The 12,591-nt window shown below is 39.0% G+C and overlaps 1 protein-coding gene across 16 annotated transcripts in view; it reads right to left on the bottom strand.

Moving 5' to 3' along the window:
- The window catches only part of AGTPBP1 (ATP/GTP binding carboxypeptidase 1), a 167,029-nt gene that overhangs the window by 66,551 nt on the left and 87,887 nt on the right, over nucleotides 1-12,591 (bottom strand). For all 16 annotated transcript variants that reach the window (XR_005225729.2, XM_037901764.2, XM_043547337.1 and 13 more), the window contains 5 exons: nucleotides 11,310-11,518; nucleotides 10,203-10,380; nucleotides 9,060-9,154; nucleotides 7,459-7,575; nucleotides 3,287-3,996 (listed from right to left, as the gene is read on the bottom strand). Coding sequence is in view for 15 of the 16 variants with exons in the window: in XM_037901764.2 (XP_037757692.1) it covers nucleotides 3,287-3,996; nucleotides 7,459-7,575; nucleotides 9,060-9,154; nucleotides 10,203-10,380; nucleotides 11,310-11,518 (1,309 nt within the window). In the remaining variant the exon portion in view is untranslated. The remainder of the gene's footprint in view (nucleotides 1-3,286; nucleotides 3,997-7,458; nucleotides 7,576-9,059; nucleotides 9,155-10,202; nucleotides 10,381-11,309; nucleotides 11,519-12,591) is intronic.

Raw genomic sequence — 12,591 nt, 5'->3', positions numbered from 1 at the left:
CTGGCCCCCAGCTCCAGTCCTGAGTTCAGGCCGTGAAGTGGCCAGCGCTGGCCCCAGGCACCAATGACCTCTAGCCCTAGCTGCATGGCAGCAGGCTCCAACCACAGGACTTTGGTGCTTAACCTCTGGCCACGGGTGCTGATCTCCAGCTCTGGCCACGGAGCTTCAGTTGGCCTCTGGCCCGCAGTTCCAGCCGTGCGGTGGCCCCAGGCTCCAGCTAAATGGACCTGGCCCCAGGTGCATGGCAGCAGGCGCCATCCCACCGCTCTGTTCCCGGGCTCCAGCCACGTGGTGGTGGGAGCTAGCCCCAGGTGCTGATTCATGGCACCGACCCCTAGCTTCAGCCACGCAGCAGCGAGTACTGGCTCCTGGCTCAAGCCACGCAGCCCTGGGCTCCGGCACCCAGCTCCAGCCATGTGGCGGCAGGTACTGACCCTGGGCACAGACCCACAACTCCAGTTGTGTGGCAGCGGGCTCCGATCCCTGGCTTCGGCCACGCAGTTCCTATCCCCAGCTCCGGGCTCTGGCAGTGGGCACTGAGCCCTGGCTGCATGGCAGCAAACACCAGGCTCTGGCTCTGACCACATGACAGTGGGACTCACCACCCATCCTCATCACCCCTGGTCCCGCTGCCTCCCACTGCTCCACATCTATCCCCCACATTGCCCTGGGCCCTCGCTGCCTTCCCCAACCCCGAATCCATCCCACTATCGCCTCTGGCCCTTGCTGCCTCCCCTTTTGCCACCATCCCCTCCTTCAGGGAGAAAAAAGTGATATTAACAAACATGCAAGTATCACGTTTCACAGCAGACTTACTAGCTATCTGTGAAAAGTGGTACTTGTATGTTTATTAATATCACTTCTCTCTTTTCATAGCCTCCCAGGTAGCTACTAAGTGTGCTGTGATATTTACAAATATCACTCCCAAACTGGAAGGCAGCATTAATGAGTCTGCCAAAAAAAAAAACGGCAAATATACATTACAATGATGTGGATGTGTATCTGGACACATTTAGTGGTTTTTCCTGAAGTTAATTAAGTATTTTAGGAAAAAGTGTCAGTACAACCATCAGTGAGAGTTGGTGGCTGCAGTCTGAGTCCATCAAAAAATTTGTTGAGACCCCCTGGGCTAAGCTGTGGAGTGAGTGGGTTAGGACATTAGTCTTTCACCTCTGGAGATCTAGGTTCATCTACTGACTGGGTCACAAATGAGAATGAGTTTGGTGGTCTCAGACAAATGCTTGGTGGACATTTTATCTATATTACAAACCACTGCATAATTGGCAGTATCTGTTCAAAGGAGGCGCTGGACTGGAAAAGCTAGAGTGTATATTGGCTGAGCTGTGTGGGAAAACTTGCACAGCAGCTGCAATAAAATAGAAGGAAGCCGATTAACACTGTAGGGTGTTGTAGTGCAGTCTGAAAGTGGGCTCAGGCTGGCAATTATCTGCACTTAAAGTAAATGTTGCTGGGGAGAAGATAGGCCATTTCTTGTTAACCTAAGACAGTCTAACCACAAGAGTAACCAATCTTAAAAGAAATCACAAGCCCAACAAGTTACCCATGTAGCAGGAAAGACTGTCTAGAAGATAGGCCACTGGGACCTAGCTTCAATTCCTGGCTCAGCCACAGGACTTCCTACATGACCTGAGCAAGTCACTTTATCTACCCTATACCTCACTTCCCTATCTGTAAAATAGGGAAATATTATCCCTATCTCAGCAGGGTGTTGTCAGAATAAAATCCATTAATGATGTGAGGTATTCAGATACCTCAGTGACAAGAGACATATAAATTAAAATGATAATGGAAATGGAAATGAACTGGGAAAAACTGCAGAAAAAAAATAAAGGTAAAAGATACTGGACATTTTTAACCAGCTAATAGTTCTGGGGCTGGAAAAAAGATAGCTGAAGATATTTATGTTTAAAAACAAAGGGAAAACTGGAAAAGCAAAAAAGATTACTTACCTGCAATTCTTCTTCTCTAACAGCAGCAATTATAATAGATTCACACTCTTGGATTTTGGTCTCAGGCACGAGAAGCTATCTAGCCATATTTAGAAGCTATCTAGCAAAAGAATTTAGAACTTTGGGATAGTCATGAGACTGGTGACTCATGCATCTTGAGTGATCATCCCAGCTTCCAAAATACCTGATCCTTAAAAAGCCCTAAAAATGTACGGTAAGAACATAACCCTCAAATCTCAGGGTGTAAAAGAGCGGGTGTATCTAGTAAACATTAACTTTAGCAAACTTGAACTACATTCTTCTCTGAAGAGGAGTTATAAGAGGATCCATGATTCAGTTAAAAAGCTCAAAATAGTTTCCTCAACAAAAATCATTTGGTCAATCCCTAGACAGATCTGCTTCACAATTCTTTCCCAAGTCAAAAAACAAAACAAAGCAAAAAAACAGTGCATGAAAACCATAATAATGGATTACTTAACCCCTTCTTCCTAGAGAAACTAACAGTGTCTTTGCATCCCCACCTCCCACCAAAATCAGACTCTCCTTGTTCTGAGGAAAGGGAGCTATTTATATACCCAGCCCCGCTGAAAGCAGAACTTGTTAAAACCCTTGGAGAATACCCCAGCTGCCCCTCTCTCTTAGGGCTTGTCTACACTATGCAACTTTGAGCGACAAGGCTGTGCTTTTCAAGTACCTGTGAAAGACAAAGTTTTGTTGACAACATCACAGTGTAGACAAGCCCTTAGTCTGGGGGGTGGAGGGGGAAGGGGTGAGTGAGTGACTCACCAAACCACACAATCCCAGTGTAATCCCTTTGTACTGAGTAGAGAGAATAGAGTTTTAGCCTACTCTGCTCTTGGAATTCCAGTCTTGGGTCCTGAACACAGACAGCGGCATGAGTTTCTTCCCCAAAGTTCCAACTGCCTCACAAAGCCAATTCCCCCAGCAGTCCCATCTCCTATCCTACAGTAATGCTTAACTTTAGAAACTTAACGTTTACTGCTTGCACCCTCCATTTATTTTCACATTAAGTTTTAAAGGCAGTATTTCTCATTTCAGAAAAACTTTTTTGGTAGCTTAACATTCAGATAGCTTTAATTACAGAAAATTATACCAAAAACTTCTTTCACAATAGAACTTCATTACCTTGTTTACTAGTTTGTACCAGCTTGTCATTTGCTTTCAGAATAATTTTCTTTGAAAATGTTTTAGAGACAAGACTATAAACAAAGTTGATAATTTTGTACATTAAATATGAATTTCTCATTTGTACATTCTTGCAACAATTGGTCTTTCAAAGAAATACATCAACTCACCTCTGCACACCATAAGGTCTTTCTAAAATAGGCTCCTTAAATGGAGGTGGAATGTGACCAAAGTAATCTGGGTAAGCCACTTCTGAATATTCAGGAACAGACTTTGTGTTTTTCACAATCTCAATATAAAGATCAGGGTCATGGAGTGGCAATATATCAGGAACCTCAAGCATCACTTGCTCCCCTGATGAATGCGAGCTGGAATCATCCTCTTCCTCAGGATCAACACCCGTGAAGCACAGCTTTCCCAGCTGGACAGATCGTCCCTCAAACAGAACACTTCCACAAGATGAAACATGCTGGCAAGGTTTATTACAAGTGAGTGAGGTAAGGCTAGTTTTGCTTTCTTTCTTCGTTACACACCCTGTTTTGTAATACTGTTCATTTTTTGAAGTATTCTGCAGAGTGATCCTGTCCAAGCCTTTCACTATTTCATAACTTAGGCACTGGCATGACGAAAGCAGTTTCTTTTGATCACTTTGCTGCTGTATATTGTCTTTGTTGCTATCTTTCTTTGGCAAATCCAAAAAGGCTGGCCTTTTATTACACTCCCCTGCTTGCAAGTGATTGCTCTCTTTCATAGTAATTCCCTTGACTGAGTGATTTGCTTCTACAGACTGCTCCTCTCCTGCCGTAGGAACAACAATAGGTCCACCTAGATTTGCATCAGATGCAAAAGGCTTTGGTTCCTTGGAGACTAAGTCATAGTCCTTTACAAAAAAAGAACATGATTAGGAAACAGTTTTTCACATTTTAAAAGTTTGTTTGTATTCACTTATAAAAGGACGCTTTTCCTTTCCATGATTTTTAGTGGCAATAAAACAAGTATATTTTGGAATAAGGTATTCAGGATAAACATAATCCTAAACAGTTTGCCTGTTAAGCTACAGAAACTTTGTAAAAGTTAACCTATTCCAAATGAAAAATGCCATGCCACCACCAAAATGAGGCAGTTCTTCAGTGACATCCCAAAACTTCCAAGTAATTTTTTTTAAATTGTGCCATGAAATTAAAAAGGTGTGCAGCATTTAATCACATTGCAGATACATAATATTGCTGACATAAGAACTAGAAAGGTTCATCAACGTCTTTGTCCTCTCATTAAAACAAACATTCCCACTTGATCAATTTTTACCCGTTTGCTTTCCAGTTTTTCCAATATTCAGATATTAAACAAGAAATAAAATGTATTTCCCCTCAAGTTTTGACCGTTTCCTAGTCCCTTCTCTCATACAGATTTAGCAGTGTCCTGCTGTATGAAGTCTAAAGGAGAATAGTTAGCTCTTATATGATAATTTTCATCTTTAGATCACCAAATGCTTTACAAAAGGTGGGTAATCATCATTATCCCTATTTTAAAGCTAGGGACAATGAGGCAAAGAGATCAAGTAATTTGCCCAAGGTCACAGAGCAAGCCAACAGCAGAGCCAGGAAGAACACAGGTCTCCTGTCTGCCATACCAACAGTCAGTCAAAGTCCTAGGGAAACTATACACCTTCCTCAAAACCCCAAGAAACACTTTTGCCATAAGAAGTCAGACAAAAAGTAGCTGTGAGAAGTCATCTTATGGCAGAAAGAGATTTACTATTTCAAACATAAAAGTCTCTCATGTCATCAGATATGTACACGAAAACAGTGGGAAAGTGCTGAGCTATTCATAGCTTCCAAGGCCTGAAGGGAGCACTGTGATCAACAAGTCTAATCTCCTATATAACACAGGCCATAGAATTTCCCCAAAACAAGTCCTGTTTGAACTGGAGCATGTTCTTGTAGAAAAAAAATCCAATCTTGATTTAGAAGAAGTTGTCAATGACAGAGAATCCACCACAACTCTTGGTTAATTGTTCCAAAAAAATGTACACCCTATTTCCAGTCTGAAATTGTTTAGCTTCAACTTCCAACCATGGGATCTTGTTATACCTTTGTCTGCTAGACTGAAGATCCCATTATCAAGTATTTGTCCCCTATGTAGGTATTGATAGGCTGATAGAGTCATCCCTTAACTTCTCTTTGAGCTTCTTGAATCTATCACTAGATAGAGCTATCACATTTTCCAATTCCTTCATCATTCTCATAGCTCTTCTCTGAACCCTCTCCAATTTATTAACATCCTTCTTGAATTGTGAGCACCTGAACTGAACATAGTGTTCTAGCAGTGCTTGCACCAGTGCCATATTGAAAGGTAATATAATCGCTCTACTCCTACTGTTCCTGCACCTAAGGATCACACCAGCCCTTTGGGCCACAGCACTGCACTGGGAGCTCATGTTCAGCTGATGATCCACTATGACTTCCCTAGTCTTTTTCAGAGTGAGCGACGCCCAGCTTACAGTTTCCAATCCTGTAAGGAAGGCCTACAGTCTTTGTTCCTTACATTTGGCCATATTAAAATGCATATTGTTTGCTTCCATGCAGCTTACCAAACAATCCAGATTGCTTTGTATCTGTGACCTGCCCTCTTCAATATTTACCACACCCCCAATTTGTGTGTCATCTGCAAACTTTCAGTGTTGGTTTTATATTTTCAACAGAACAACTTTACACCAGTTTAGACATATCAAAGTTACTATTTTATTTTTTTAAACAAACAGTATTTTTTTCTGATTAGTTACAGCAAGATAGACACTGATTTATAATCTTAAAATAAAACTCATATTGCTAGTGTCACTAGGTAAGCTGAAAAATGATTGGCATTAGTGACTAGCTCAGTAACATAATTAAGACGTAGTATAAGGTTAAAAATGACTCAAAATGGTATTCTGGAGTTCACAAATCATTGCTTCAATTACTCCATATCAACTTTGATTAGTTTACAAATAAAAATTTGTTGCTGGATTATACAAATAGCTGATAGTGCATCACATAATTACACACGAATGAGATGCTTGAAGTACTCTTCTATTCTGAAAAAAGTGTTCATACAAAAAAAGGGACACCCTCTTACATAACAGATCTGCTGTTATTTCAGAGCCCTCTTTACACTTGTGCCAAAAACAGTTTTTACTCTTTTCTCTTATTAGCACAGCCACCATAGCAAGGAGAGAGTGACTTGTATCCTATTCTTTCATGTGTATCAAAAAGATTTAATATTTTAAATTAGTTACATCTGTGTAAAACCACTGGAGGTGATGGGTTTACAGAGGCAATGTAAAATTTGACACGAAAGACAACTTCAGAACTACAGAGTTAAATATGGCATCCAGTTTGGCCTACAGAGTTTATTAATTATTATTATTATATGTGGTGTTGAATAAGAGAGGAGGAAAAACTCAACCTGTGCTCCGAGTCAAGTTGATTTCAAAGGGCAAGAAATAAATAAAAATGTAATTTTCTTTCAAGCCACGGAAGTTTGTTCTGGAAGTTATTGAGACAAACATGGAATCCCATGGTACCATTTTTACATTTATGATTCAGAAGAGATCTACAGTTTTCAAACATGCTAAAGTCATTTTCATTTAGTGTCATGAACACCCCCTCATAGTACCTGCTAAATCAATTGATTATTTGGAGCCTAAAGTCAATAGGGGCTCTTGTGACCATTTCCCTTTTAGCACAGCAAACATCATCCTAGCACTAAAAGCCAGCATTCCTTGTTATTTAAAAGAATATATAGTAATCTATGGTAAAATACAGTGTTCGTTACCAAGCATACCCTCTTTTCACATGCTCAGAGCATTCCATATGAGGATTCCATCTACAATCATAGATTATCAGGATTGGAAGGCACCTCAGGAGGTCATCTAGTCCAACCCCCTGCTTGAAGCAGGACCAATCCCCAATTTTTGCCCCAAATGGCCCCCTCAAGGATTGAACTCACAACCCTAGATTTAGCAGGCCAATGCTCAAACCACTGAGCTATCCCTCCCCCCGAGGGATGTCCTTCCCCAACCAACACTTTTCTCCCCTACCTCCAAGTGTGACCAAGACACCATGGGCCTTTTTAAAAATTATAAATACAGACATGGGGTAGTTATGCTTGCTATAAAAATTATTCCCACACAATAACTTTAAACAGCTGAATTTAGCTGTTTGGCATGTAAGCAAGACGTACCCCATTGAGGACTATGATCAAGTTTGAAAAGGATGGGTTAGAAGTTAACAGTTATGAACAGTTAAAAACAGAGCATTCAAGATATGCAGTAAAACAATTAATTAAATCTAACATGCTTTACCTTAAAGTTATCTGCAAGTTCTGGGAAAAATTGTTCATACATTTTTAGTTCTTCTATGGGTCGTCCCAATTCTTGCCTTGGTTTCAGTTTGTTAATATCAGTCTCTATATCATCGTTCTGCAAGAGCAACAGAAAAAGTTAAATTCTCAGCTAAATTACAAAAAAGAGCTTCAAATCTAAAAAACAGTTATATATTAAGCACTGCTAATAGTTTACATAAAACAGATACTAGCATACCAATCTGATTTGTCTGCAGAAAACCTTGGATATATCACCACATGTATGTCATAAATTTTCCTGTCTGTATGCAAATACAGTATGTGTAATATATTTCTCAGGTGAAATCATTCAAGATGAGTACAAAGTTATGTGGGCTACAGACTGGGATAGAGATTGTGATGGGGGAACTAATGAGTTGAGTACAGATAGGATATAAAATAATTTAACTGCTTACTCCATTGCTTTGGCTTACGGCCTACTCTAAAAAAAACACACACCAAAGTTAAGTAAGGTTTTGATGTACAAAATTTCCCAGCTTTAATAAGTATGTTTTAATTCTGGTAGTTATTCACACAGATACTATCAGTATTGATGCATATTGTACCCTGTGTAATGACTCAGGCAGAACTGTGATACCTCAACAAGCGCTTCCCTCTCCACCATCCCACTTCTTGTAGTGGCCCTGAAGAACTGCATTTCTCCTCCAAGTCCGGCTGTTTTGCCCCATTACAACTTAATATAGTCCAGACTTCTCTCATGCTTCACTACTACTGTTCCCTCTTTCCATTCCGTAACACCCCTGCACCTTACAACAACTTCACTTTCCTACAACATTTGGCTTTTAAACACTGATAATCTGTTTATCAGTATCCATTTTAAGGACGTTAGGCAGAGGGGCTGCAAAAGAAAGGGCTCTGGATGGGATGACAGAGCATCAGGATTGCATAAGAGGTATGGGGGAAATCCTAAAGGAGGGTCATGTGGAGGTGGGAAAAGTGGGGCTTGATATTGGAAGGTGAGAAACTTCATTCCGACAAAAAGCATGCATGTTTAATTTGAAAAAGTTCAGACGTGGCCCATGGCCACAGTTACTATCTGAAAGTAAATGCATGCATATGTACAGTTCATGGGGATTCTGGTTGTTTAGGGAGGAATGCAAAAAGTGCAGACGACAGAGCAACACTTCAGAGGGAACATTTTAAATGTTTCTGCTACGAACTACATGTAAATTCAATTGCCCTCTGAAGAGTCAGTGTGCCAACATCTGGAGATATTAAATCACTGATGTGTGAAACAGATATTTTAGACCTACCCTAGGTAGGAATCTTAATTCAACTTTAACTACAGAAGATTTTTTTTTTCCCCAAGAGGACATAAGGGAATAAGACACCCAACTTCCATTCATTTTCAGTGGACTTTTGGCAACTATCTCAATGTGCATCTCCGTTACGCCCCTTTGGAAATACCAGTCGGACTCACTACCGATATCTCCTTAATACATGAACACAAAGTTATGGGTATGGCGAAAGTGAACTTTTAAATTAACGAAAAAATATATTGATGGTATAAATCTGCTCCCTTTGATTGGGTCTAGTACTAACCTTAAAGAGTTGGTCCTTATCTTCATTTTCATTTTCAATCTCACTTTCTGTTTCGATGTCATCATTGTCATCACTTTCATCTACTACGTCATCCACTGCGATATAAAATGCTCTATAAGTAAGGCAGATGTAGGTTTTCTACAACATGTACATTCCAGAAGAAAATGTAATGTGTAAAACTTTCACTCACCAACTGAAATCTGTCAATACCACACAAATTAAACTTCTGTGAAACATGTGAATGCTAAACATTACCAGATTTATCAGAGACAGAAGGCTCAGCTGGCAATACTGCAGAACCATGTATTACATTTCTGTCTAGTAAGAACATTTAAAGATTTTTCCACTTTTTAAAAAAATATATTCACACAGAAAACATTCAACATATGCACTGAAGACACTTTGGACCAACTCCTCAGGACCAGGCCTTCTCTGCTCAGCATGCGACTACCTCTTCCAAACAGGGCTGGGGGATTTAAGTTGCCTTTCTGGACACTTTGCACTGCTAGATTTTGGACTGGATCTGGCTCCAGTAATATGAAGGAAAGGACTTAACATTTTTAATTTATTTCAATGGAAAATAAAACTAAGGTAAGCACATTGAACTGTATGCATGATACAATTTAGGAACATTGGGCTAAATTCACTGCTGGTACGAGTGGGCATACTACAGTGGCTTCAGTGCATATGTATTTAGTTACACTATTGGTGAATTTGGCCTATTATGGATCATAGAAAATACTCTAAAAATTCAAATGGATTTTGTGCAGGAATTTTGCAGATTTTTAGTAAAAGATCACTTAGGCACTCATTCTGTTGATTGGTTCCTTAATGAATGCAATATTAGTGCCTATTTGGACATTTGGAAGAAAGTAAATTCAGCCCATAGCCACACACATGCAGACGAAATTGTTGTCAGCTAACCTGCACATAGTACAGAAGACAGAATTTCACACTCCGCTCCAAAACCACAGACCTACCACTGAGCTGAAGGAGAATCTATATTAATTCACTCTCCCCAGTGAGCCCAAGCTCTAGAGGACTAGATAATCACAAACACATGTGCAAGTCTGATCCATCTAGCAGAGAACAATGTTAAATATATATAAAAACAAAAGCCAACATATTACCAACTGACTATACCTTCAGGAGGCAAACTGTACATCTGAGCCACAGGACCACTAATAGGGATAACTGGTAGTTGGAAATGAAAAGTACTTTTAATAGTTGGTAGTGGAAGACGGTTTTTAGGAAAACATTTTCTCATTATTAAACTTGATGTGTTTACTAGAGGATCAAGAGTTCTCACAGCAAGGCAATCCTGTTACAAAAAAGAAAGAATGAAAACAATGGAATGCAAACTACACAACTGTTCTTAGAAACATACAACACTGCATGTAGAACATACAAAAGACTAGAATATTTTAGATTATATTGCCACTGGAAAACTCCAGAACAACATGAATTTAATATAAAAATAGTTATACTAAGGTACAACTAAGTTTTTATGACAACTTGAATAAATGGAATATAAAAGAATCTCTGCCTACTCCATTTGACTGAAACCTGTAGATCCTCCTGCTACACCTTTATCATTTGGAAGAGAATTCTCTTTGGAGCTCAGAGTCTCTCCATTGGTAGCCTAAATTATTGCCAAGAAGTATAAAACACTTCCATCACATGGCTAAAGCTGGAGAGAGGCAAAGCCAAAGAATGAGACCAAGCACAGAAGTTAAACTTAATTCTTGTAGCAGGGCAGAGTACTACCACCACATGGAACAGGACCATGACAATGATGCACTTACCTTAGTATATGATTTCTGCTTTACATCTTAAGATGCAAAGCAGAAGACACCGGGAGACCTTCAGCATTCAACTAGAAATGGAAATAACCCCTACAGAGAGAGTCCCCACAAGGAAAGCAATAAAATCACATATCAATTCACATAGCTGGTGGTGTACCAGCCTTGACAGCTCTAATTCAGCACAGAAAATTTGGTTATGCACGGATGTAAAAAAGAGCCAAATATACTTTTACCATGGAATAGTAGTTTGCAATGTACACTGTAACAATTCAATGGTGAAAAGAAATTTAACTGTTTTGTTTAACTTTTGATCTTAGAAGTTGTCTTGTAGAAAATAAATGCTAACGACTGTGAGTCATGAGATCATTTAAAACAGCATACCCATAATAGCATATAGAAAAAAATCTTCATGTGCAATCATAGCAAAAAAAGGAATTAAACTCACTTGGGAAGTGTTGTAAAGAATTTTCATCCCATTGGCATCAATAAATGCTTTCCTTCCCAACTTGATATTTGTAACACTTTTAATACACTGTAAGATTCCTTTACGGATCAGCATGTGTCTGTGTCGACTATCATGACGGTGCCAGTCTACATAAATTGTTAAAAGCACATGGACATATCCTCTGTCTACCGCTCTCCTGGCATTCGTTTCTTAAGAAAAGAAAAGAAATTAAAGATTGCTAAAGCATATAATAACCTAACTCTTGTTTTCACTAATCATCAGTAGTCGTAAATATTACTTTTAGTTCAAGTTTAAAGCTAGCAACTTCACTTGTGTTCCATTTTATAGAATCATTATGGTGACAAGCACTCCAGTCATCCGTAGTGCAGTTTCCCTTTCTTCCACTGAATTACATAAGGCATGTTCCACAAAGTAAGTTTCTACATTCTCTAGACATACCCGTGCATGCTTTGCTACTGCTTTCTATATCAAGACACAAAGCCTGTAACTAAGTCATTCTAAAACACATACTTAAGTTGGCTGAAGAAACTGTATTCAGTGAATACTCATATTTGACTCACTGCTCTATTGTGATTGAGCAGAATATGTAAAGAAGGATCAAATTTCCTAGATGGTCTAAGCCTTGCAATTTAAACTGATGTAATGGTGACAGGCAGCACTACGATAGGTATTTGGCATCAGTGTTTCCTTTTTAACTTAACGTTTCCATGAGTTTATACATTTCTATTAATATTTGCTCCACGATAACATTTGGTGGAAAAAATGATAACTTTAGGCTATTGAAAATTTTTATTAAAACCCCACTTCAAAAATAAATTGGTTTGAACAGTAAGCTAATGTGCACACAAAACAAGAAGTTTTCTGGTTTATATAGCTCACAAATTATTTGTTTTACAAAACAGACATTAGCAAGCAGTAAATGTAGATATGCTACTTTTAAATTATAATTAATCTGAAAAACAATTACACTATTTTGTAAGTATTTTTGCTATGAATAATATATTCATGTGACTGACACTCCAGGTCAAACCCCATATAGAAATTCTATTTATGGTTTACATTTAACAATAGAACAGGCTTAGAAAATACTACTTGTCTGAAGACTGATTGCAGTGATAAATGTCAACGGTTTGTTTCATTCCTCAAACCTGACTCTTAACTTTCCTAGTTTCTTAAGATTCTGCTTCACTAGTTAACAGGCACAAAGTCAGTAAAACTAGTAAATCAAAATCACATAAAATATGTGTATACATGCCTTCTA

This window comes from Chelonia mydas, chromosome 5 (genome assembly GCF_015237465.2).
Source record: "Chelonia mydas isolate rCheMyd1 chromosome 5, rCheMyd1.pri.v2, whole genome shotgun sequence".
Lineage (NCBI taxonomy): Eukaryota > Metazoa > Chordata > Testudines > Cheloniidae > Chelonia > Chelonia mydas.
The sequence above is the reverse complement of the archived record's forward strand: the minus strand, read 5'-3'. Positions and strand labels throughout refer to the sequence as shown.